The sequence below is a fragment of the Polyodon spathula genome, chromosome 22 (genome assembly GCF_017654505.1).
Source record: "Polyodon spathula isolate WHYD16114869_AA chromosome 22, ASM1765450v1, whole genome shotgun sequence".
NCBI lineage: Eukaryota > Metazoa > Chordata > Actinopteri > Acipenseriformes > Polyodontidae > Polyodon > Polyodon spathula.
In genome coordinates, this window is record NC_054555.1 from 14842315 (window position 1) to 14864584 (window position 22270).

At 41.5% G+C, this 22270-nt stretch overlaps 1 protein-coding gene across 1 annotated transcript in view; it reads left to right on the forward strand.

The window, feature by feature from the left end:
- The first annotated feature begins 538 nt into the window (after positions 1-538).
- The window catches only part of LOC121296768 (cadherin-related family member 4-like), a 57526-nt gene continuing 35794 nt past the window's right edge, over positions 539-22270 (forward strand). The window contains exons 1-3 of the mRNA XM_041222536.1: positions 539-799; positions 4350-4375; positions 8655-8700. Coding sequence (XP_041078470.1) covers positions 739-799; positions 4350-4375; positions 8655-8700 — 133 coding nt within the window. The 5' untranslated portion in view covers positions 539-738. The remainder of the gene's footprint in view (positions 800-4349; positions 4376-8654; positions 8701-22270) is intronic.

The window sequence follows — 22270 nt, forward strand, 5'->3', positions numbered from 1 at the left end:
CTGTCAACCAATCAAAACAAGATGAAACAGACTCCGGGAATGCAAGCACCATTTACCATTGCATGTGAAATAAAAACAGGCTCCACACAGTACGATTTGACTCAAGTGGTTTATTTAGCACACTAACTCCAATCTAACTAGTTATTTCCCAGTCTCACTTGCTCACAACTGTTCTCTCATGACTCTTCTCTCGACTACCACCCTCACGCCAGCACATGCACTCCCATTGGGATACCTCAGGGAAGCCTATTATGAAATGCCTGTGAAAATGTACAGCCCTGTGAGCTGCTGTGGTTTGATCTTTCTTTCTTTATTTATTTATGTATTTTACCAAGTTTCATTGGCCCTCATGTTTTGATTGTGCAATAAGCATTTCTTAACACAAACTAGTCGAGCCAGACTGACACTGGCCTCCCCCTTCTAGGAGTTCCCAGATAGGAACGCACAGTTCCAAAATCTGAAGAACTAGAGTATGATGATGTTATGAAGACATCAAAAATAAATCCGTTCCCCTCTAGGTGCTACGAGTCACTGTAAACATGGTCATTGTCAGTAGTTCAGGTTCCCTTATCTTAAACAAACCTAGCTGTGTCTGAATAGCATGTGGCAGCTTGTGCTTCTGGTTAATCTAGGCACATAGAAACCAATAATGAATTGGATATTAAAAGCACTAGCTGATATCATATTCTTTACTCATGTCTACGGTTCGTTTGTGTGTTACTCAGGCACCTGCTAACCATGCTGTTAAGTGTGTTCTGGATACTGTCTCTCCCTTGGTTGCAGATTCTAAAGGCTGAAGGTATGTATGCATATATGTATGTTCAGATTTTTACTGTATTTGGGTTTAATTCAGACTACTAAAAAACTGCTGAAAATCTGGATTTATTTCACATACAAAGAGCTGTTTCAGTGTTATACTCTAAATGTTTTCCAAACAGTAAACCTTAGGTTAGACTATGTAAAACAAATATGTTCTTGCTGTATTTAAATGTGCTGTTTTTACCACAGTTTTATGATATGGATGGTTTATTTCTATAAGGCTGTGTTCATTATATATTTGTATACAGCTTCATAATGGTGAAGGAATGAAACAGGCAGATTTGTATGTCAGTTTCTCCCAAAATTCACCTGCTGGCTATTAATAAGGCAGGCACTGTCACCATATACCCACCAGACATAATGTTACTTCTTTAATAATACATTAATACAATAACAAACATGGCTTGGTAACCCATTACATACTCATATCGGCTTGTTTTTCCCCCTCAGTCTTCCCTATAATTACCAGCTGTGTCTTCTGGTCTTGCTTTCTGTTTGAGTTTCAATTATTTCAATCAATTCTTTTAAAGGTGTAATACTTGATAAAGCAAGCAAGGGTCCTAGCACCGAGCCGTGTAGAACCCCACTGAATACATGCCTTCCAACAACACTTTTACAAGTCAAAAATTTTATCTTTTTGTTGTGGAAGAGTCAGTTCAGTGAGTTCATGGTATCCAGCGTGTGATCTTTATTTTCTTTTGCAATGACTTTGGTTCACTAGCTCCTCAAAACATGGAATATGGTTAAATATTATTTTTTATAATGCAAAATTCCATCATTTTCATTTCAAGAAATTTCTTTTTGTTGGTGAGAATGTGGTAAAATATGCAGTGGTAAATTGGCAGGGCTCTACGATGTGACCAGCAATTTTCTTTTACAAATTTTGTCAACTACAAATATAAAGTCTTTCCGTATAAATTCTAACTCACACATGTGTTTTTATCGCTGTGTGTCCCTGCGATTGTAGTCCATTCTATCGTTATTTCTATTGTTAGCCAGGCTTTTAAAACTATAACACCACTGATGTTACCGGTAAGTGAATGCGATGATGGGTGCTTTCATCAGTGTTTGTCACATGCACTTACCAATGAGTACAATGTACACTTTAATCAGTGTTTAGTACTCATGGTTTGGAAAATAAGGTCACCAAGAACCAAAAGATATTGTATAAAAACAAAAAATGTAGCAGCTTTTTTTTAGTTTCTCATCTAATATCCAGTTAGAATCGACAAACCTTTTTTTAATGTACAGTACTGGAAGATATAAAAATTATGATTCCAAGGACATAAAACAACATTTCTGTGAGGTGCTATACTGACATACAGAACTACTATATATACCAATTCATCAAATCTTTTTATAAAATAATAATAATAATAATAATAATAATAATAATAATAATAATAATAATAATAATAATAATAATAATAATCTATCAGGCTAATGCAATGTTAACGGTATCATTAACTCAAACAGCCTACTCAGGTGTTTTGACTATTGGTAATGTTTAGTACCCGCAGTCTCTGCACTTAGAAAGCAGATTTTAATGGATTGGTCTACAAGAGCGAGGCATGTGGCTAAACTTCGAGTGATGAACTCTGCAACAGTTACTTTGTTGTACAAGATTGTGTCGTTTTTTGAGTTTTTTAATATGTGCCTAATATTTGTCACTGTGACAAGATACAGGACACAGCCCTGCACTGAGGGAGGCACACTGGCAGAATTTGACCATACTAGCTGTTCAATCAAAACGTTCTTGGAGACCATACTAAAAAATCAAAAACATCTTAAAGGAAATGAAAGATCATTTAAAAGAATTGATATGTTGGTAAACAGCAGCTGAAAAGTAAGAAATTAAAGTGAGAAAAAATAGTCTATTTATTATGTTGATGCAAAAGTATTAAACTCCACAGGTGCTACTGTGTGTACACAAATGACTTATTATATCATATATATATATATATATATATACTAATATATATAATATATAGATATATATATAATATATATGCCTACATGTTTTCACTTGGGCACACTTGTGTGTCTACAAAAAAAGTTTGTGTAGAGCTCTTATCGGGCTTTTCTTAAGAGTGTGTTCCTATTTCAAATCATTTACGCAACTACAGCAGATAGTTTACAGGGGCTAAAGAAAAACTGCACTTGTAAAGAAAGACTGACACTGAGTAATTTATTATCAAAGGTACATTGAATGTATATCAAATCATTATTATCATTAACTGTTACAAGCTTTATTTATTAAGCTTTATTTGTTTTTTGTTGTTGTTTTATTAAGATAGCTTTCACTGTATTATGTGAGCAGACGTAACCATGGAAAAAATAAACAGTTACACTACACTTTAGCAACAACAGTTTCCATTCTTTTGAAAGACGACTGTTTTATCATGCTAGTCCCCAAGAAGCATGCATGTCGGTGCTTGCGTGCTGTAGCCTTGTGATTTCGAATCTTTCTGTTTTTTTTCCTGTGTTCATACAATCGCCCATCATGCCAGCCTGACGGAATACATACTGCTGTCTTTCAGGTGAACTAATGCTACTCTGTTGTTTTGACCAATGAGTTTAAGTAACAAAGTGAGTAAACTAGAGGGAAACGTGTTTTATTACGCAGCACTGCTACTAAAGCCCCTTTCACACTGGCACTCCTACCCGGGTCCTGACCAGGGCTCTGGCTCTCGGGTCAAAATCCCGCGTAGTGTGAAGCAACGTACCTGGGTGTGGGGCAACACACTTTGTCCCGGGTTGTGCGAGAAAAAAATGTATGAGAGACATTCTTAGCTGACTAAATAATAAACAGCCAGGCCTGCATTTCACTTCCGCAAGAAACATATTTTTGTTGACTGATACACACAATGAGCCAGATTGCAGCAGGAATGAAGAAACATTTGCTCTAATCAACATTTGGGCCGACGGTTTAATCTGGAGAAGTTTGGATGGAAGTGTCAGTAACAAACTGCTTCTAGGGCATTAATACGCATATTGTGCATGGGTGTCTGTCACCCAGGTTAATCCTGCTTTATTAAAAGCAGCATAAAATCGTGTAGCCAACCCACTTGACACCGGGTCCTGACCCGGGTAGATTCCGACCTGGGTAGAACATGCCAGTGTGAAAAGGGATTTAGACTAAAAGTTCCCTGTTAGTCTTATCATTTAAAGATTCCTGTGCTTCTGATTATAGAAAACGTGTGCATTGTCATTAGAAAACACATACAGCAACTTAAAAAAGAATTATACTGAATAACTAAAAAAGCAAAAAAAACAATTTCACTGTTAGTTTGGGGTACTAAAACAAACAAAGAAAAGGTATAAAACCTGGATAGAGAGTTCTGGCAAAGTACACCAAAGTGCCTGGTCTTGATATTCTGAATACATTTCATTAATCCTCATTAAAAAGTCCTATGATAAATACCCTTACACCTAGGTAATTAAGGACTTTAGCACAATCTGCATTTGTATTTTACATATATAGGTCTTCCTGGACGAATGATCAACATTTTGCCATTTTTTCTTTCTAGGTGGGAATCCAACCCAGAAGCAACAGGTAATATACAACTCCAAAAATCCCCTATGAGTATCTGAGTTTAATGCCCCTCTAGGTCAGACACTGAGACACAACATGCTTGAAGCTGCTTGTTCCCTCAAGCCGATCAGAGTTCAATCTGAGTGAGAGTCCTGAAGATGAAACACATGACAGACCCAATGGAAGGGTTATTCATTCAGTTTGAAAGTAACTGTACAGCAGAGTACTGGGAGATACTGTATAGTCAAAAGTATGCAATCAGGAGGTTATAATAAGGTTTTATATTACACGGATAGTAGCTATAGTTACACTGTGACTTTCTCGATCAGTCAAGATTAGCTCGAGCAAAAACCGTTTGTCTCACAACTAAACATGTTGTGTCGTTTAACACCCAGCCAACAATGATGACTGAAATTTTTGTATTAGTCAACGAGAAAATGTAAACAAGTCCAAAAAAAAAAAAAAATACATTTGACTTGGCTCTAGTAAGCCATGTCTGAGCTTAACACACACCTGCCACATTTAATTTGCTGCTTAACCAAAAAAGATGGCAGCGAGTAGAAACCTGGCACTGTGTACTGCTGTTGTGAATGCCGACTATCTCTCTCCTTGCGTTGCTGTTTCCTGTTAGCAACATTGCTTTGAAGGGCAAGGCCTTCCTCAGTATGGAGGATAATTTGTGCCAAAATTAAAAACTAAATAAATACAATAAAAAAATACATAAATAAATAAATACAAACCTAAATACATTACATAGAAAAATGTATGTATGTATTTATGTATTTATTTACAGATTATCCTCCATACCCCAGAGGCTCCAGTGAGACTGTAAGGCTGGGGATTGCTGTCTAAGCTACATTTTTCTTGAGCTACCTGCCTTGACTTTTCTTTATAGACCCAGTAGGTGGTGCCTTGTTAAAGATTTCTATAATACTATTCTGATTCCAGCACTCATTGTCATTTATGAATTACGAAAGTCACGGCATTAAGTATAAACCCAACATGGTACGTTCTGTTCTGAGTAGTATTGATAGATATCTTGAAAAACAATGTATTTTATCATATTTTTTAAATCCATGTAATATAAAAAATGAGCTGAAGTGCATTTTGAGAAAATATTTCATATTGCAGTTCTGCACCATTTCACATGTTATATAACCTCTCCATGACATTTTTGTTTTAATAATGCACTACAGCCCATATATTATACTAGATATAATGCATCATTATACAGTATAGCGTTGAACAACTTTGGGTCTAATTCACAGAATGATTTTGTTGGCACTAGTGCCATTTCTGTCTTAATGTCAGTGCTAATACCTTTCTTCATCAAATGATCAAACTGGAAAGGTCCATTGCATATAATATATATCATTATAAGAGTTTTTTAGTGCCCCATCTGGGAAGTTATGTCTTTGCCTGGAAGTATTTTAATTTATTCATTCAGATGGTTCAGGGGGAAAAAAAAAAAAATACAAATTACCATGTGCATCTTAACCTAACCTGTGTGTATATATATATATATATATATATATATATATATATATATATATATATATATATATATATATATATATATATATATATATATAGCTCTGGAAAAAATTAAGAGATCACAGCAAATTTTTCTTAAATCAGCATCTCTAAATGTATGGCAGCCATTCCATTCCAACACAGGCACACCTCATTCTACAGAATATAGTACTGATTAGGGGAAAACAAATCTTATTTAACGAGGAAAAGTATAAAAACCACTCCTGTGGTCATCACTATCCTCTCGCAATAGGACCAGCTGGATGGCAAAACAGTGCTAGTAGTACCTCAAAAGTAATTGGAATAAAAAAATAACTACTGACCATGCCCAAAGAGTTGAAAAGGAAAGTTCTGAGTGAGGAAAAGAAGGGTTCAATTATGGCTTTACTGGCAGAGGGATACAGTGAGCGTCGGGTTGCTTCCATCCTTAAAATTTCAAAGACGGCGGTTCATAAGAACAAGGTCAAGCAGTACACATTGGGAACAACAAAGCTACAGACCGGCAGAGGGTGAAAACGACTCTCCTCTGACCGGGATGACCGCCAACTCATTCGAATGTCACTCAGCAACCGTAGGATGACATCAAGTGACCTACAAAAAGAATGGCAAACGGCAGCTGGAGTGAAGTGCTCGGTGAGGACGGTTCGAAACAGGCTCCTAGGGGCAGGGCTGAAGTCGTGCAAAGCTAGAAAAAAGCCTTTCATCAATGAGAAGCAAAGAAGAGCCAGGCTGAGGTTTGCAAAAGACCATAAGGATTGGACCGTAGAGGACTGGAGTAAGGTCATCTTCTGTGATGAGTCCAATTTTCAGCTTTGCCCAACACCTTGTCGTCCAATGGTTAGACGGAGACCTGGAGAGGCCTACAAGCCACAGTATCTCGCACCCACTGTGAAACGTGGTGGAGAATCAGTGATGATCTGGGGGTGTTTCAGCAAGGCTGGAATCGGGCAGATTTGTCATTGTGAAGGACGCATGAATCAAGCCAAGTACAAGGTTGTCCTGGAAGAAAACTTACTTCCTTCTTCTCTGACAATGTTCCCCAACTCTGAGGATTGGTTTTTCCAGCAGGACAATGCTCCATGCCACACAGCCAGGTCAATCAAGGTGTGGATGGAGGACCACCAGATCAAGACCTTGTCATGGCCAGCCCAATCTCCAGACCTGAACCCCATTGAAAACCTCTGGAATGTGAGCAAGAGGAAGATGGATTGTCACAAGCCATCAACAAAGCCGAGCTGCTTGAATTTTTGCGCCAGGAGTGGCATAAAGTCACCCAACATCAATGTGAAAGACTGGTGGACAGCATGCCAAGACACATGAAAGCTGTGATTAAAAATTAGGGTTATTCCACCAAATACTGATTTCTGAACTCTTCCTAAGTTGTGTTGTTTAAAAATGAATCTGAACTTATTTTCTTTGCATTAGAGGTCTGACAACAATGCATCTTTTTTGCTATTTTGACCAGTTGTCATTTTCTGCAAATAAATGCTCTAAATGACAATAGTTTTATTCGGAATTTGGGAGAAATGTTGTCAGTAGTTTATAGAATAAAACAAAAATGTTCATTTTACCCAAACACATACCTATAAATAGTAAAACCAGAGAAACTGATAATTTTGCAGTGGTCTCTTAATTTTTTCCAGAGGTGTGTGTATATATATATATATATATATATATATATATATATATATATATATATATATATATATATATATATATATATATATATATGCGGAACAGCAGTGACATACAAAGAAGCTAATGGCATGTTGGATTTTTTTTTTTACTGCTACATGTGTGTAGAGGGGGGCATCAAGTACCACAGACAAGAGGCAGCGGGTTGCGGTCCATAGAGGTTGAGAACCACTGCTGTAGACTATAGAGGTGAAGAAATAATATGCTATAGTTTACAAGACGGCTCACATTAGGGCCCCGTCTGGGCAGTTGTGTATTAGTTTGGCTTTCACCCACTCTGTTTTAAAATACAGGTACGACTAAAAATGTTTTAATTGTACTCTGAAATTTTAATTACTTTAAGTAAATCAATGATTGTTTAAATACTGATATCTCAGAAGTATATTTTCTCTGTGAATCATGTCTAATAATATAATAATAAAATCATAAATAACATTTTAATCTCATAGAACAAATGATTAGTCACAGAAAATCATACACAGCATGTAATAATACACAGTATTTCACATTATTATTGCTTTAAAGTAACAAAAATACAACTTGAAAGAAATGTTTTAAACAACTTATATTAAACATGAATGTTAAATTGTGCTTCCTTGTTGAGCCATTTTTAGTTTTTAAATAAAAATTATACTGGTCATGCATATCAAAGCTTTTTCGAGCATCGGGGAGGGCTTTTGTGGCAGGGTTTTAACTTTCCGACTGTTTTTCATGTTCCGAGCAAAAATAAAAAATGCCAGGAAAGATGACAGCCCCATTTCTGACAGCATGAGGAATGTTATGCAAATTAAGTGGGTATCTAATTAACATACATCCCGTGCAAAAATCAGAAGTATTTTCCATCAAAATGGTTCTGCCTGTTTCAAAGAGTCCTAACGGATATGGGAACCTATTTCAAACAGGCTCAAATAAACCACCTGTTTGAACCTTACAGAAGAGTAAGTGCTACGAAGATGTTAAATGGATAAAGCTACAATACTGTATTTATGTGACACAGTTAAAGAGGATTTAGAGTCAAGCTGCAAGGACATGTTAATACTGCATTTTTACTCGGTTTGTTTCTGTTTGTCAGACATCAGATTCCAATCTGACATGCAGCAGTCTGTTTACAAGACCAGGTAAGATAAATTCCTTTCTTTTTCAATATTAATGTGAAAATATTACTTCATGTTTGCTTATCTATGTTTGTAAATATAAACAGGCTTTTTTTCTCAAATATTTTACATTTCTTTTATTTTTTAGTCATTTAAGGTTATAGTTTTAACTCACTTCAACAACACCAATAAACGTACAGCATTTTACTGTTTAATATAGGCCTGGGATTTTGCAGTCAGACGTTTCAAAATGATCAGCCATGTGTGTTTTGGACTGAGCCGGCATCGTATACAATATTTCCCACCGTACAAATTTTCCCACCCCAACGTCCGGTTCTGTCGCAGGATTTGATACCACAATAGCAGAAAGCTCCGACTGGAGCATAAACTGAAATCCAAGGTTTTGTTTTTGATTTTGCTTTTCCGGAGGGTGAAGTGAAACTAATCCCCTTTTCACACTGGGAACATTTTTAAGTGTACTGAGTACGGTACACTTACCAAGTGTGCTCGGCGCTTTTCAGTGGAAACCTCTTCGGATCGTTTCTCTTTCACACTGGATGTGTGCCGAGTACACTTGGCAATGTACTAAGTTCATTTCCATCTTTTCAAGTGTACCAAGAACACTTCCCTTTCACATTACACAGCTGCAATTGTAACACAAAAAAACAGCTAATAGCTAATAAATAGCAAATAAAACAAAACTCGGTACAGTTTGATACATGAATGGTAAAAACATGTGAATTTAACATTTGGCAGCCTTAATTTAATATATAATATAATTTAATAGAATAATAAAATGTTTTGCACTTACTGTTCATAAGGCACTTACCTCATGCATTTTTTTTTTTAAACATATTCTGTTCTGTGGTAGAAAGCTCCTTATGCAGCTGATCTATGTGATACAGTAGCAATATTACGATCTTGGCAAAACCGAATACAACGCAACTGTTTTCTTTGTATCACTGGGACAAATACACATCTTAATTAAAATGTATTCACGTCACAGAATTTACAAATTAAAGTAAAACTACCATTCAAATGAAACCACTACATGAGAGAAGCATGAATGAAATAAAACCCTGTATTATTATTATAGTCTACTTCATGTTCAGACTGTTCAGATCTTCTTGTGGGATCTGCAAAAATCTCACTCGGAGTTTGTAGTCTCTCAGCTACTGGCACTACTATGAAAACAAACACTAGTTTAACTACCATAAACCTGGTTCCCTGAAAGAGAAGATGGCCACCAAACAAGGTTATGGGACACACTCCTGCCTATTGGTAGGTGTCACTGAGCTCCGATGTCAAAGATGCTGATAGGCCCCCTTCCCCAGCGACGTCCTCGGTCCCGCCTCCCGAGGGGAGGGGAAGAACCACCCTCTTTCGTGACGAAACTGTGATGTCAACCGAAGTGACCTTGCAGTTAGTGGCCATCTTTTCTTTCAGAGACCCAGGTTTATGGTTGGTAAACTAACGTTCCCTTTCAATTCAAAGATGGCCAACAAACATCGTTATAGGAAACGTGTACCAGAGCCGTTGCGAGGGAGAAAAGAATGGCAGCATACGAGGGACGCTGTCCTGCCTGACCAAGGTCAGCGGCTTAAGCGTGCAACCTCGAGAACCCTAGTGCCCACAGAGGGCAACGAGGGATCTATCACATTCAGGCAGTAGAACCTGGCAAAGGTATGCGGGGTAGCCCTGCTAGCCGCATTGCAAATTTTAGCAATGGAGGCACCTCGCAAGAGGGCCCATGACATAGCCACATCTCTCGTTGAATGTGCGGCTATCCGCCCAGGTGGGGGTAAGCCAGCACTATCATATGCAGTCGAGACTGTGTCCCCAATCCAATGCGACAGTCGCTGCTTCGAAAGGGGCTGTCCTAGGGTCTGTGTTCCATGGCAGACGAAGAGCTGGTCAGATTGATGCAGCGCTCTTGTCCTATCCATATAACATCTCAATGCCCGAACTGGGCAGAGAAGGTTCAACTTTCTATCCCCGTCCATCGTAAATGGAGGAGGATGGAAGGACTCCAGTTCCACGGACTGATTCACGTGGAAGGCTGTGACCACTTTGGGGAAAAAAGCAGGGTTTGCACGCAGTGACACTCTGCTACTATCATCCCAAATACGCATACAGGAGTTATGCATAGATAGCGCCTGCAGCTCAATAACCCACTTTGCGGAAGTGATAGCCAAGAGGAAGGCTGTCTTCATGGACAGGTGCTTCAACTCGATGGAGCCTCCAGTACAATCTCCTAGGAGGGCGCAATCACCAAGCGCCTCGGAGAATTCGGGTAGCCAAAAAAATGCGCGCCCGGGGACACAGAGTCAACGGGGGCATGACAAGCAGAAATAGCCGCTAGGTAAACCTTTAGTGTGGAAGGTGAACTACCAGCCTCAAGCAGGACTTGCAAAAACTGCAAGATGGCAGGCATGGACAGGAGATTGGATCATGACCGTTAGAATGGCCCCAATCTTGAAACCGTTTCCACTTACAGGCATACGGTGACCTAGTGGAGTGTGTCCTACCATTCTGCAGCGTACCCATGACCACGTCTGAAAGCCCTAAGGCTGACCAGCGGTCCCTTTCAGGGACCAGACCCATAGCTGTAGCCTGCCCGGCTCCGGGTGCCAAAGTGTGCCTCTTGTCTGACTGAAGCAGTGGCGGGAACACGTAAAGGAGTTAATACAGTACACGTATAGGAGATAATTATGCACTGCGCTGGCATCAGCCGACTCTTGGCATCTTTGATGGTGAAGTTCAGCCTCACTAGATGCTCCGTCACTAGCGCCGTGTGGGTCACCGCTCCCTCCCGCAACTGGGGGAGGTAATTCATCACTGACTCCTTGCAGCTGCAAGGGGGAGAGGATAGCATCTACGCACTTTGAAAACGTACGGGAAGCTAGGGAGAGGCCGAACGGCAGCACGGAATACACATTGTCCTGAAAGGCGAAGCGGAGGTATTTCCTGTGGTGTGGATGAATGGGAACGTGAAAATACGCGTCCCGTAATTCCACCGTGGTGAACCAGTCACCCGGCCGGACAGACTGGAGTAAGTAACAATGAGTCAGTATGTGGAACCCCTTCTGCTTTAGAAACCGGTTTAGAAACCGCAAGTCCAGGCTGGGGCAAAAGCCACCATCTCACTTCGGTACCAGAAAGTATCTCGAATAGAAACCCTCTCTGAGAGAGGTAGGATCTACAAGACAAATGGCGCGCTTCTCCAGCAAGGCTGCCACTTCTGTCTGGAGCACAGAGGCCTGAAGCGGGTCCGTTATGAACATAATAGTGATGCCGCGAAAAGGAGGGGGTCACAAACGAAACAGAAGTGCATATGGTTGTGAGCACCCACACATCGGAGGTGCAAGCGTGCCAATAGTGCAGCTGTTGTGCCGTGAATTTGGTCTAAAGCCACCAGCCTTCAGGGTCCCTGCTGGGGTGGCTAAGACTGCGGTGGGGCTAGCGTGAGCAGTTGTCTTGGGTGGAAACCCTAGAACCGCCTTCGCGGTTGTTGCTGTGTGGTCTGGCTAAGGCCACATCCACCACGCTGAGAGAGGGTCCTGCCTTTTGCCTGAGATGAGGCCTGTAGGCGGTGCCTAAGGTCACCCGGTGGGGTTGTGGGAACCAGCACCATCGAGGTGACCGTACACGACTTCACTGGGTGCCGTTGGCTCGACCTGACCCACGCCAGAGCTGGGGGAGGGAGTAACGCAGCTACCTGCCTCGATGCCTTGCATTCCCAAAGACTCTGCTGAAGGATCTCCTCCACTGCAGGACCAAAGTTGTGGCCTGGAGATATGGGCGAGTCCAAAAGCGCAGTCTTATAAGTGTCAGGCTCCCAGGCCTGCAACAGCCGCAGCTGTCTGCGCGCGACCAGTAGGCCAGCCAGGCTCCGGTCCAGGGTCTGACCCTGCAGGCCAGAGATCTGGAGCAACATGTGTGACGGAAGTCTAGCTCCGTGGCCACAGGCTCTTGTACAGGGGGATCATCTGGTGCTCAAAGAATATCACAGACATTTGCAGAGCTTTTTGAGATGTTATAGTAATGAAATAATGACTTGGATCGCATTATTGAAGAGTTCGGTGATAAAACGAGTGATCTATAAAGAGGTATGTGAAAAATACACCGAACACAGTGTGGGGCTTGGCGGGAGATGCAGTACTGATGTCACTTAGCAATGCCCTTTAAACCAGTTTTACTCTGAAAAAATATATATTTTAAACAGCACGTGTAAAATAAACAGCACATATGAAAATAAATTGGACCCGACGTGCCTGACAGGCACTGAATAAAAGGACCGCAAAGGGCTAAAATTCAAAAAACAGTTCAATATTACAGAACAGATGGGGCAGAGTACTCTGTCTATTGATTTGAGTGACCTATACCAAGGCTAAGGCCCATACAGCCTGTTTACGTGTCAACCCAACAACGAGGGAAGCCTCGGTGAGGAGTATATGGCCGTGCCCGGTGTAAGAAACCGTGGAGCTGCTAGCGCTCTATGCGAGTACGGGGACTCTTTCAGCTACAATCAAAACAAGTCCCAACCACGGCCCGCAGGTGGCTGGTAGGCAAACTCAACAATGGGAACAAGGCAAGCCCTGTCCCGTGGAGTAATAGTGCTCTCCGAAGTAAGAAGGGGTGAAAAACACACAAAATTCTTAACAAGAATACTTACGTATATCCCATATCAATGAATTGAAAGGGAATCTCAAGTTATCATTTGTTTATTATATAGGCTCACCTAATATAACATATATGGCATAGTTAAATATTCTTAATTCTCGATTGTTTTAAATGTGGCACGGATTTTTTAAAATATTTTTTAAAAAATAACTTTTAAAGTTTACCATCCGATATCACAGTTTGCTAAAGCATAAGTACAATATTTCTACAGTTGCAGAAGAGGCAATGGAATGCTTTTCTTCATTTCCATGAAGTGACATCTTCAATTTTAAGGTTTGCTACAATGATGGTAATAATATTATTGTATATAAGATTCTTCTGGTTTTAGTTCTGAGTTACATCAGTTACTGAATTGACACTTTGGTACACTTGACGTTCGCAACTGAACTGAGAATGTTTTTCTTTCACACTGAAGCAAAACTAAGCGAACTGTCCCCAGAAAGGATGCAGCGTGCTGAGACCAGCTTTCATGTGGTCCGGGGATGGTTCATTTTATGAACTTTGATTTCACACTTAAGGGCAAACGTTCCAAACTCAAACAAACCGTACCAGGAAACGGAATATGAGCCAAATGTGAATAGGGCCTTAGAGGTCAGAGGTTGGAGAACCACTGGCAAACTCAGACCACAACATGGTCTCATTTGAAGTGCTTTTTAAAACCCCCAAAGTAATGACTAAAACTAAGGTTTACAATTTTAGAAAGGCAAATTATGAAGGTATGAAACAGAGACTAACAGAAGTAGATTGGAGTAAAATAGAGAAAACATCCACAGAAAAAGGATAGCTGTTTTTCAAAAATGTAGTACTATGGGCCCAAAACAATTACATCCCTAAAGTAGACAAAACCAAATGTAAAACTAAATTGCCAAAATGATTTAATAGATCAATTAATAAAAAGAGTCAGCAAAAAAAGGCACTTTATAGAGCGTTTAAAAGGGACCAAAAACAAAGTAGTCAGAACAAGTACACAGAATGGCAAACTCAAGTCAAAAAGGAAGTTAGAAAGGCCAAGAGAGAAATAGAAATTAACATTGCTAAGGGAGATAAAGCCAATTGAAAAGTTTTTCCAACATTACAACAGCAAGATAACATTCAAAGAAGGGGTTAAATGTCTAAGAGATGCAAATGGAAAAATCATAGATAAAAAAAAAAAAAAGAATAGCAAATATATTAAATGATTACTTTTCAGTTTTACAAAGGAAGATACGGACAACACGTCACATGTCAACCTGTTCCTATCCAGTTTGAAATAACTTTAGCGTAACCGAGGCAGAAGTGTTAAAGGGACTAGGAGCTCTTAAAATAAACAAATCCCCTGGGCCAGATGAGATCCTCCCAATAGAGCTCAAAGAAATGAAAGAAGTTATTTACAAACTGCTATCCAAGATCAGGCAACAGTCTCCTGACACAGGGGTTGTACCGACTGGAAAATTGCAAACATAATACTGATCCACAAAAAGGGAAACAAAACTGAACCAGGTAACTACAGACCAATAAGCCTGACTTCTATTATATGCAAACTTATGGAAACTATAATAAGATCCAAAATGGAAAATTACCTATATGGTAACAGTATCCTGGGAGACAGTCAACAGGTTTTAGGAAAGGGAGATAGTGTCTAACTAACCTGCTCGACTTTTTTGAGGATGCAACATCGATAATGGATAATTGCAAAGCATATGACATGGTTTATTTAGATTTCCAGAAAGCTTTTGATAAAGTCCCACATAAAAGATTAATTCTCAAACTGAACGCAGTTGGGATTCAAGGAAACGCATGTACATGGATTAGCGAGTGGTTAACATGTAGAAAACAGAAAGTACTGATTAGAGGAGCAACCTCAGAATGGAGTCTTGTAATCAGTGGAGTACCACAGGGATCAGTATTAGGTCCTCTGCTATTCCTAATCTACATTAATGATTTAGATTCTGGTATAGTAAGCAAAATTCTTCAATTTGCAGATGACACAAAAATAGGAGTGGCAAACACTGTTGCAGCAGCAAATGTCATTAAGTGTTTAATTTAAATCAAGGTTATGTTAAAACTGTACAATGCATTAGTAAGACCTTGTCTTGAATATTGTGTTCAGTTCTGGTCACCTCGCTAAAAAAAGGATATTGCTGCTCTAGAAAGAGTGCAAAGAAGAGCGACCAGAATTATTCTGGGTTTAAAAGGCATGTCATATGCAGACAGGCTAAACGAATTTAATCTATTCTTGAACAAAGAAGACTACGTGGCAACCTAATTCAAACATTCAGAATTCTAAAAGGTATTGACAATGTCAACCCAAGGGACTTTTTTGACCTGAAAAAGAAACAAGGACCAGGGGTCACAAATGGAGATTAGACAAAGGGGCATTTAGAACAGAAAATAGGAGGCACTTTTTTACACAGAGAATCGTGCGGGTCTAGAACCAACTCCCCAGTAATGTTGTTGAAGTAATGGGATCCTTCAAGAAGCTGCTTGATGAAATTCAGGGATGAATAAGCTACTAACAACCAAACGAGCAAGATGGGCCGAATGGCCTCCTTTCGTTTGTAAACTTTCTTATGTTCTTATGTTCGTTGAACGCTGCAATTTATTTTATGTTTCGGTTGAGATGAAAGTTTTTTTTTGGTTTGTTTTTTTGGTGTAAAAATTGTACTGCAAATGTAAATGTGTATATAGTTCAAATCAATATCAGTGCTTAATACTTATAATGTATAATATTATATACGTATAATTATAATAATTAAAATGTTCATTTTTTCATTACTATTATTATTATTATTATTATTATTATTATTTATTATTACTTGCAGCCACTAATAAGTTAATATCGCTATTTATTTTCTGTTAATTTATTAACAAGTAATTCAGCAACAGTATTAATCTTAGCAAAGGTGTGCTTTTTTTTTTTTTTTTTTTTACTAGCTGGTTAGAGTACTTTGTTTTCATGCCGTTTTCTTACACACAGACACAACTGACACACTACTTTAATCGCCACTCCAGGCTATACAAAATGCTATGCTATATATGCTATATATATATAATCCGTTTAGACAGTGTTAAGCTTGTTATTACTTTACTGTATAATTTTTTATTTATTACTTATTTCCGTTAGCATTGCTTCTTTTACACAGAATAAAACCAGCCACTCTAGTGAATAAATGTAGTATAAATACCGTTTTCCCGATTAACACTCCCTTGCGGCAAAAAAATCCTGTGACGGAACCGAACGATGGAGTGGGAAATATTATATACCACACCGATGTAGTATAAAATTAAATTCCCCATGAAATTCAGTGCGGTCTGTTTGTTGTGTGCATGCGCTAAACAATCTTTCGCTTGTCACAACACACGCCCTGCTCATTTAATCAAAGCGGGTTCCCGGCGATTTTGAATCTTCCGCGGATACGCGCAGAGCTCATTCATTTTAACCTTCCGCCAACTCCATACACTTTTAATGATTAAGGAAAAATAAAATAAATGAAGTTGAAAAGTAATATTTTTCTAAGTAAACAGCACCTATAAACACTGCGTTGCACCTAACGTGACTCTTATATAAGAAGACAAGGGAAACCGTATTTCATAGGGAACTGAATTTGATACATCGGCTTGCCCTCATATTAGGCGCGGCTGTATTTTTAGTAACAGCAGTAGCTTCTGGTTGAATTGTTTTCTGTGTTTGATAGAGTACATCCAGATTGCCATGTGTATAGTTTTACAAATCAAAAATTGACACATTTCTTACTTGCAAAAGAAAAACAAAGGAAGAAAACACAAGAGGTGAGAGAAACTTCCTACAAGTACATTTGGATAATTTTTATGTTGGCTTTAATAGAACGTTTGTTGGTTATAGTTCAGTCTTGACGTTAATGTTTCTGATGTTGTAATAATTTTACATAGCACACATAATTATGCTGAGATGGGAAGTAAATGGTAACGTGATAAACATTTACAGTCCAGACTATTACTGGTTGTTTATAATAACTTTTCTGAATAGAAAGTGATTACGTCCATTTCTGAATAAGTTCTCAAATACTGTCTTTTGATTCTGTGCCTCCAAAGACTTGTAATTAAACGTTCCCTTTCAATTCGAAGACAACCACCACTACATTAGGTATGGGATGTTCCTGCCCTTCTGATAGGTATTGCTGAGCTCTATACCAGAGCTACCGAAAGCCCCTTCCTGGGATGACGCACTTGGCCCCGCTTACTATGGGAGATTTTTCCTTCTCATCTGATAGGTATTGCTGAGCTCTTGCTCCTTATACAAGAGCTATGGGATATGGGCCCCTTCCATTAGGTATGGGATGTTCCTGCCCTTCTGATAGGTACTGCTGAGCTCTATACCGCTTAAGCCCCTTCCTGGGAGTCATTCACAGGAAGGTCCTCCTCTTTTTCCTTCTCAAGATGGTATGGGATGTGGGATTTTTCCTTCTCAACATTAGGTATGAGATGTTCCTGCCCTTCTGATAGGTATTGCTGAGCTCTTTTTCCTTCTCAAGATGGTATGGGATATGGGATTTTTCCTTCTCAACATTAGGTATGGGATGTTCCTGCCCTTCTGATAGGTATTGCTGAGCTCTATACCAGAGCTACCGAAAGCCCCTTCCTGGGATGACGCACTTGGCCCCGCTTACTATGGGAGTCATTCACAGGAAGGTCCTCCTCTTTTTCCTTCTCAGAGGTAAGAGCTCTGTGTTGAGCTGAGCGTCTCGATAGAAAATAGCGTCTTGAGTCGGTTGTATTTCCCTTGCATTCGTGCTGAAAGCCGGCTTGCTGCTTTCCTGGAATCAACGACTTAAAAAAGACCGATCCATTCTGTCTTTCAGCGGCCTCCTCGCTTGCATGGTAGGCCGCTCTTTATATCTGCCTATCGTATATGAGCGACTGCCTGTGCAGTCATTCGCAAATGATTATATTTTCTTCCTGAGAGTACAAGTATACTCCTCGGGACTAGGCCTTTTCATATCACCGCTGTCGAGTTATCCCCCCAGCTGCACTCTCCTCCAAGGGGCTAGGCCTTGCCGCATCCCTGCTGTTGAATATACCCTACCGGTCGCACAGGCCTGCCCACCTCAATGAGTCAGGTCTTGTAAACAAACGGAGTACTCTCTCTTCCTTTGCTATTTTTCTACTGTGTTTTATTGTCTGCTTAAACTCGCCCACCGTGGCTTCGAGCCTGCGTCCTCCCCTGGTACATGCTACCTGCTGACCAGGTCTGTGTTTTGACCACGCGGTTATGGCAGGCACATTGCGTAGCGGCCTCCCTGGTGCTGCTGTACCGCAGCACAGGCATAGCCTGTGATATATATTATCTTGGAGCACAAGTGCTTAGTATAAGCGGAACACAGTGCCCAGCGCCTCAGCGGTAGTGCACAACAGCACTGCACGGTACACGGTGCACTTGGTGCACTTAGTGCCCTTAGTTCTCGGTGTGCGTGTTGCTCAGTACAGACAGTGCAGGTGTGCACACGTGCTGATACCTCTACCACTCTAGTGCAGTAACGCAAGGTGCTGCACGGTACGCAGTTTACTTAGTGTACGGTACCTGGTGCGCACAGCGCTTGGGTGGTGCACGTTGTGCTAGTTGCGTAGGCACTGCTCAACCTAGCGTATAGCTTACAGTACTGCACAGTATCCAGTGTAAAACAGGATACTCGGTGTGCATGGGTCAGCATATACGGTGTACATAGTGCACGGTGCACACGTAAACTGGTACTACACTAGTGCTCATAAGGTGCTGCGTGGTACGAGGTGCACAGTGCGCTGTGTTAATGCCCTTGCTGCAACGTTAGTGGGTGTACACACAACATTAACACCAGTGTTCAACGTACTGTAAGCAGTGCTTCAGTGCTAATGCACAAAGCCAGGCCCATGTTGGGATCCCATAAGGTGCCTCGTTGCCCTCTGCCTGTAGACGGTGCTCCACTCCGCTAAAGGCTATGCGCTGCCCCATTCATGTGACTGCACAAAGTCCAGGCTAGACATCCTTGTCCAGTTACTACACTGTGTTTACTCTTTCTGTGTAACAGCCTACATCGGTTTGCGATTGCAGTCTGCTTAAAACCTTACAGCGCTCGCTGTTTTGTGTTTTCCTCTGCTATTGCAGTTTAAAAAGAAAAAGAGACACGTGATCCTCCACCGGAGCCCTGCTCTGCTGTGCTCCGCTGTAGAATTGACTGTGCTGGACTACCTCAGACCGCCCTCTCGGTGCACTTAAAACATTTCAGTTCACCCACAACGCCGTGGTGTACTACCCTCACAGCTTGCTGTTGTGTGCGTGTATGTGTGGTTTTATTTCACTGCCTTGCAGTTTAGATATAAAAAATATTACACGTGTGATTCCTCCATCGGGACACAGCTCTGCTGTGCCCCGCTGTTGAATTACATACGCCGGCTTGTTTCAGCCCGCTTACTCGTGCTGTTTAAAAAAAAAAAAAAAAAAAAAAAAAAAAAACACAGTCGGATGCGCTGCCGTGATGACTGCTATTTCACCCTCACAACTTGCTTTTGGGTGTGTGTCACCCGCCTGGCATGGTGAATGTGTTTCTCCCATAGCTGAATGGCTGTATGTATAAGCCTGTATATCTTCCTTTTTGCAGTTTAAAAAAAAAAAAAAAATAGCAGTACACTTTTATTCTTGTCTAACACACTGCAGCTCCTTGAGCCTATGCTCCACTCTGGCATACGCTATGCGCTGTCACGTTGTTTGACTCCATGTGGTCCAGAACCAGGTTATCGCCGCGCTGCACCTTAGTACATCACCATGCGCTCCCCTGTACTGCTCTCCTGTACTGCTCTCCTGTACTGCTCTCCTGATTGCCTTCCACAGCCACTCAGCATATGCTATGCGCTACCCCGGGTTGTGTTGACTTCACGCGTTTAATACTGGGCGCCTCTCAGTGTTTAGACACTCTATGCCTCAGTGCTTCGCGCCACAGTGTGTCAATAACACCTGCACTTGGTGCCTCCGACACTTCAGTGCATCAATAGTGTATTGTACCTCACTCAGTGTCCTCGGTGCATCTGCACCCTTGGGGCCTGAGTGCATCAATACGCTGCTGAACTGTATACGCTTTTGGGAGCCCCTGGCCAGGCAGCAAGCTCAAGCCCTTGCTGTGGCCCCAGCTCAGCTGATAACACCAGCCCCGGAGCTGACCCCGCCTGCACCAGTGGTTGCCCCAATTACAGAACCGGATTTCAGCTTTGTTGAGGAGGACCATGATGCGATTATGTCGTGGCGTCATGGGAAAGTGGCTTCTTCCTTCAAAAGCAGCCCCCTACCTCCCCTGACCATTCCTGCGCTCCAACCGAGAATACAAGGCGCTCCAATGCAGCGCTCCAACCGAGAATGCAAGGTGTCTCGGCAGGTAGAGAACAAGTTGCTGGAGCCTGGTGTACTCGCCAGGCTGTCCAGCCGGGCGAACAGTTTATCACACTGGACCGAAAGAACACAGATTCCGTGTTCCTGTTCGTTCAGCAAACAGGAAACATCTCCGCTTCGCCCTACAGGAGAGTCCTGAGTTTTCTGTGATGTGATTCATCCTCTCTTTAGCCCCCTGCAAGTTTTCAAAGTGCATGGATGCCATCCTAGCTCCCTTGCGGCTGCTTGTGATCAGAGTGATGAATTACCTGGACGACTGGTTGATCTGCCCAGTCGCAGGAAGAAGCACTGGCCTACACAACGATTTGTGATGAAGCATCTGTTTGAGGCTGGGTCTCAACCTCAGTGATGCCAGAGCCAATTAATACCAGTGTAAAGTACGGTCTACTTGAGTCTCCGGCTGGATTCCCTTACGATGCAAGCCTACCTGTCGGACGACAGAGTAGCTGCCATTTGTAACTGTCTGGCCCTGTTCAACAAGGGTTCACAGTACAATTGGTGTTGTGTTAAAAACTATTGGGTCTGATGGCCACGGCTTCATCACCCACCCAACTAGGGTTACTCCACAAGCGCCTGATCCAAGTGTGGTTCATTGCCTTCGGCTGCACCCCAAGCACGACAGACACCGTCTGCTGACGCTAGTGGAGGCAAGCCTCTCATCTGAGTTAAGGTGCAAGGATAGGAATGATACTCAACTGTCAATGAGAGCAGCCCATGAGTGGCCGAAGGCATTTTTGTACCCTTTCCCGCCTATACCGCTACCCCAGGCTTTTCTCGAGAAAGTGTCAGTTCTCCTAGTGGACCCCAAGTGGCCCAAGAGAGTATGGTTTTTGACCCTGTGCCAGCTGTTGCATGGCCAGCCCTGGGAGATTCCACTTCGCTTGGATCTCCTCAGTCAGACGAAAGGCTCCTTTGGACACCTGGAACTGGTTCCGACTATCGGTCTGGCCCCTGAAGGGGACCGCTGGGTAGCCCTAGGGCTATTGGATGCAGTTGTAGGTACTCTGCAGAGCGCTAGAGCAGACTCCACTAGGTCTTTGTATACCTGTAAGTGGAAGTATTTTCAGGCTTGGTGCCTGGCTAGAAGCATGACTCTTTATCTTGTCCTATGCCTGTCATCTTGCAAATTCTGCAAGAACTGCTTGATGCAGGAAGATTGCCTTCCACCTTGAAGGTGTATTTAGAGGTTATCTCTGCTTGCCATGCCCCTGTAGATTCAATCTCCAGGTGCGCATTTTTTGGCTACCCATTTTCTTAGAGGCGCATGGCGATTATGCCCTCCTGGGAGGACTGTTCTCCCCGAATGGAGCCTTAATATTATACAGGAGGCTCTGACGAAGGCCCCGTTTGAGCCCATACACTGCATAGAGCTGAAGTACTTGCCTGAAGACAATCTTCCTCTTGGCTATCACCTCCGCTGAGCGGGTCAGTGAGCTGCTGGCGCTGTATGTGCACAGCTCCTGCATGCGTATTTGGGAGGATGGCAGCAGGGTGTTTCTGCACTACTTGGTCTCTTTTCAAAGGTGCCACCATGTCTGA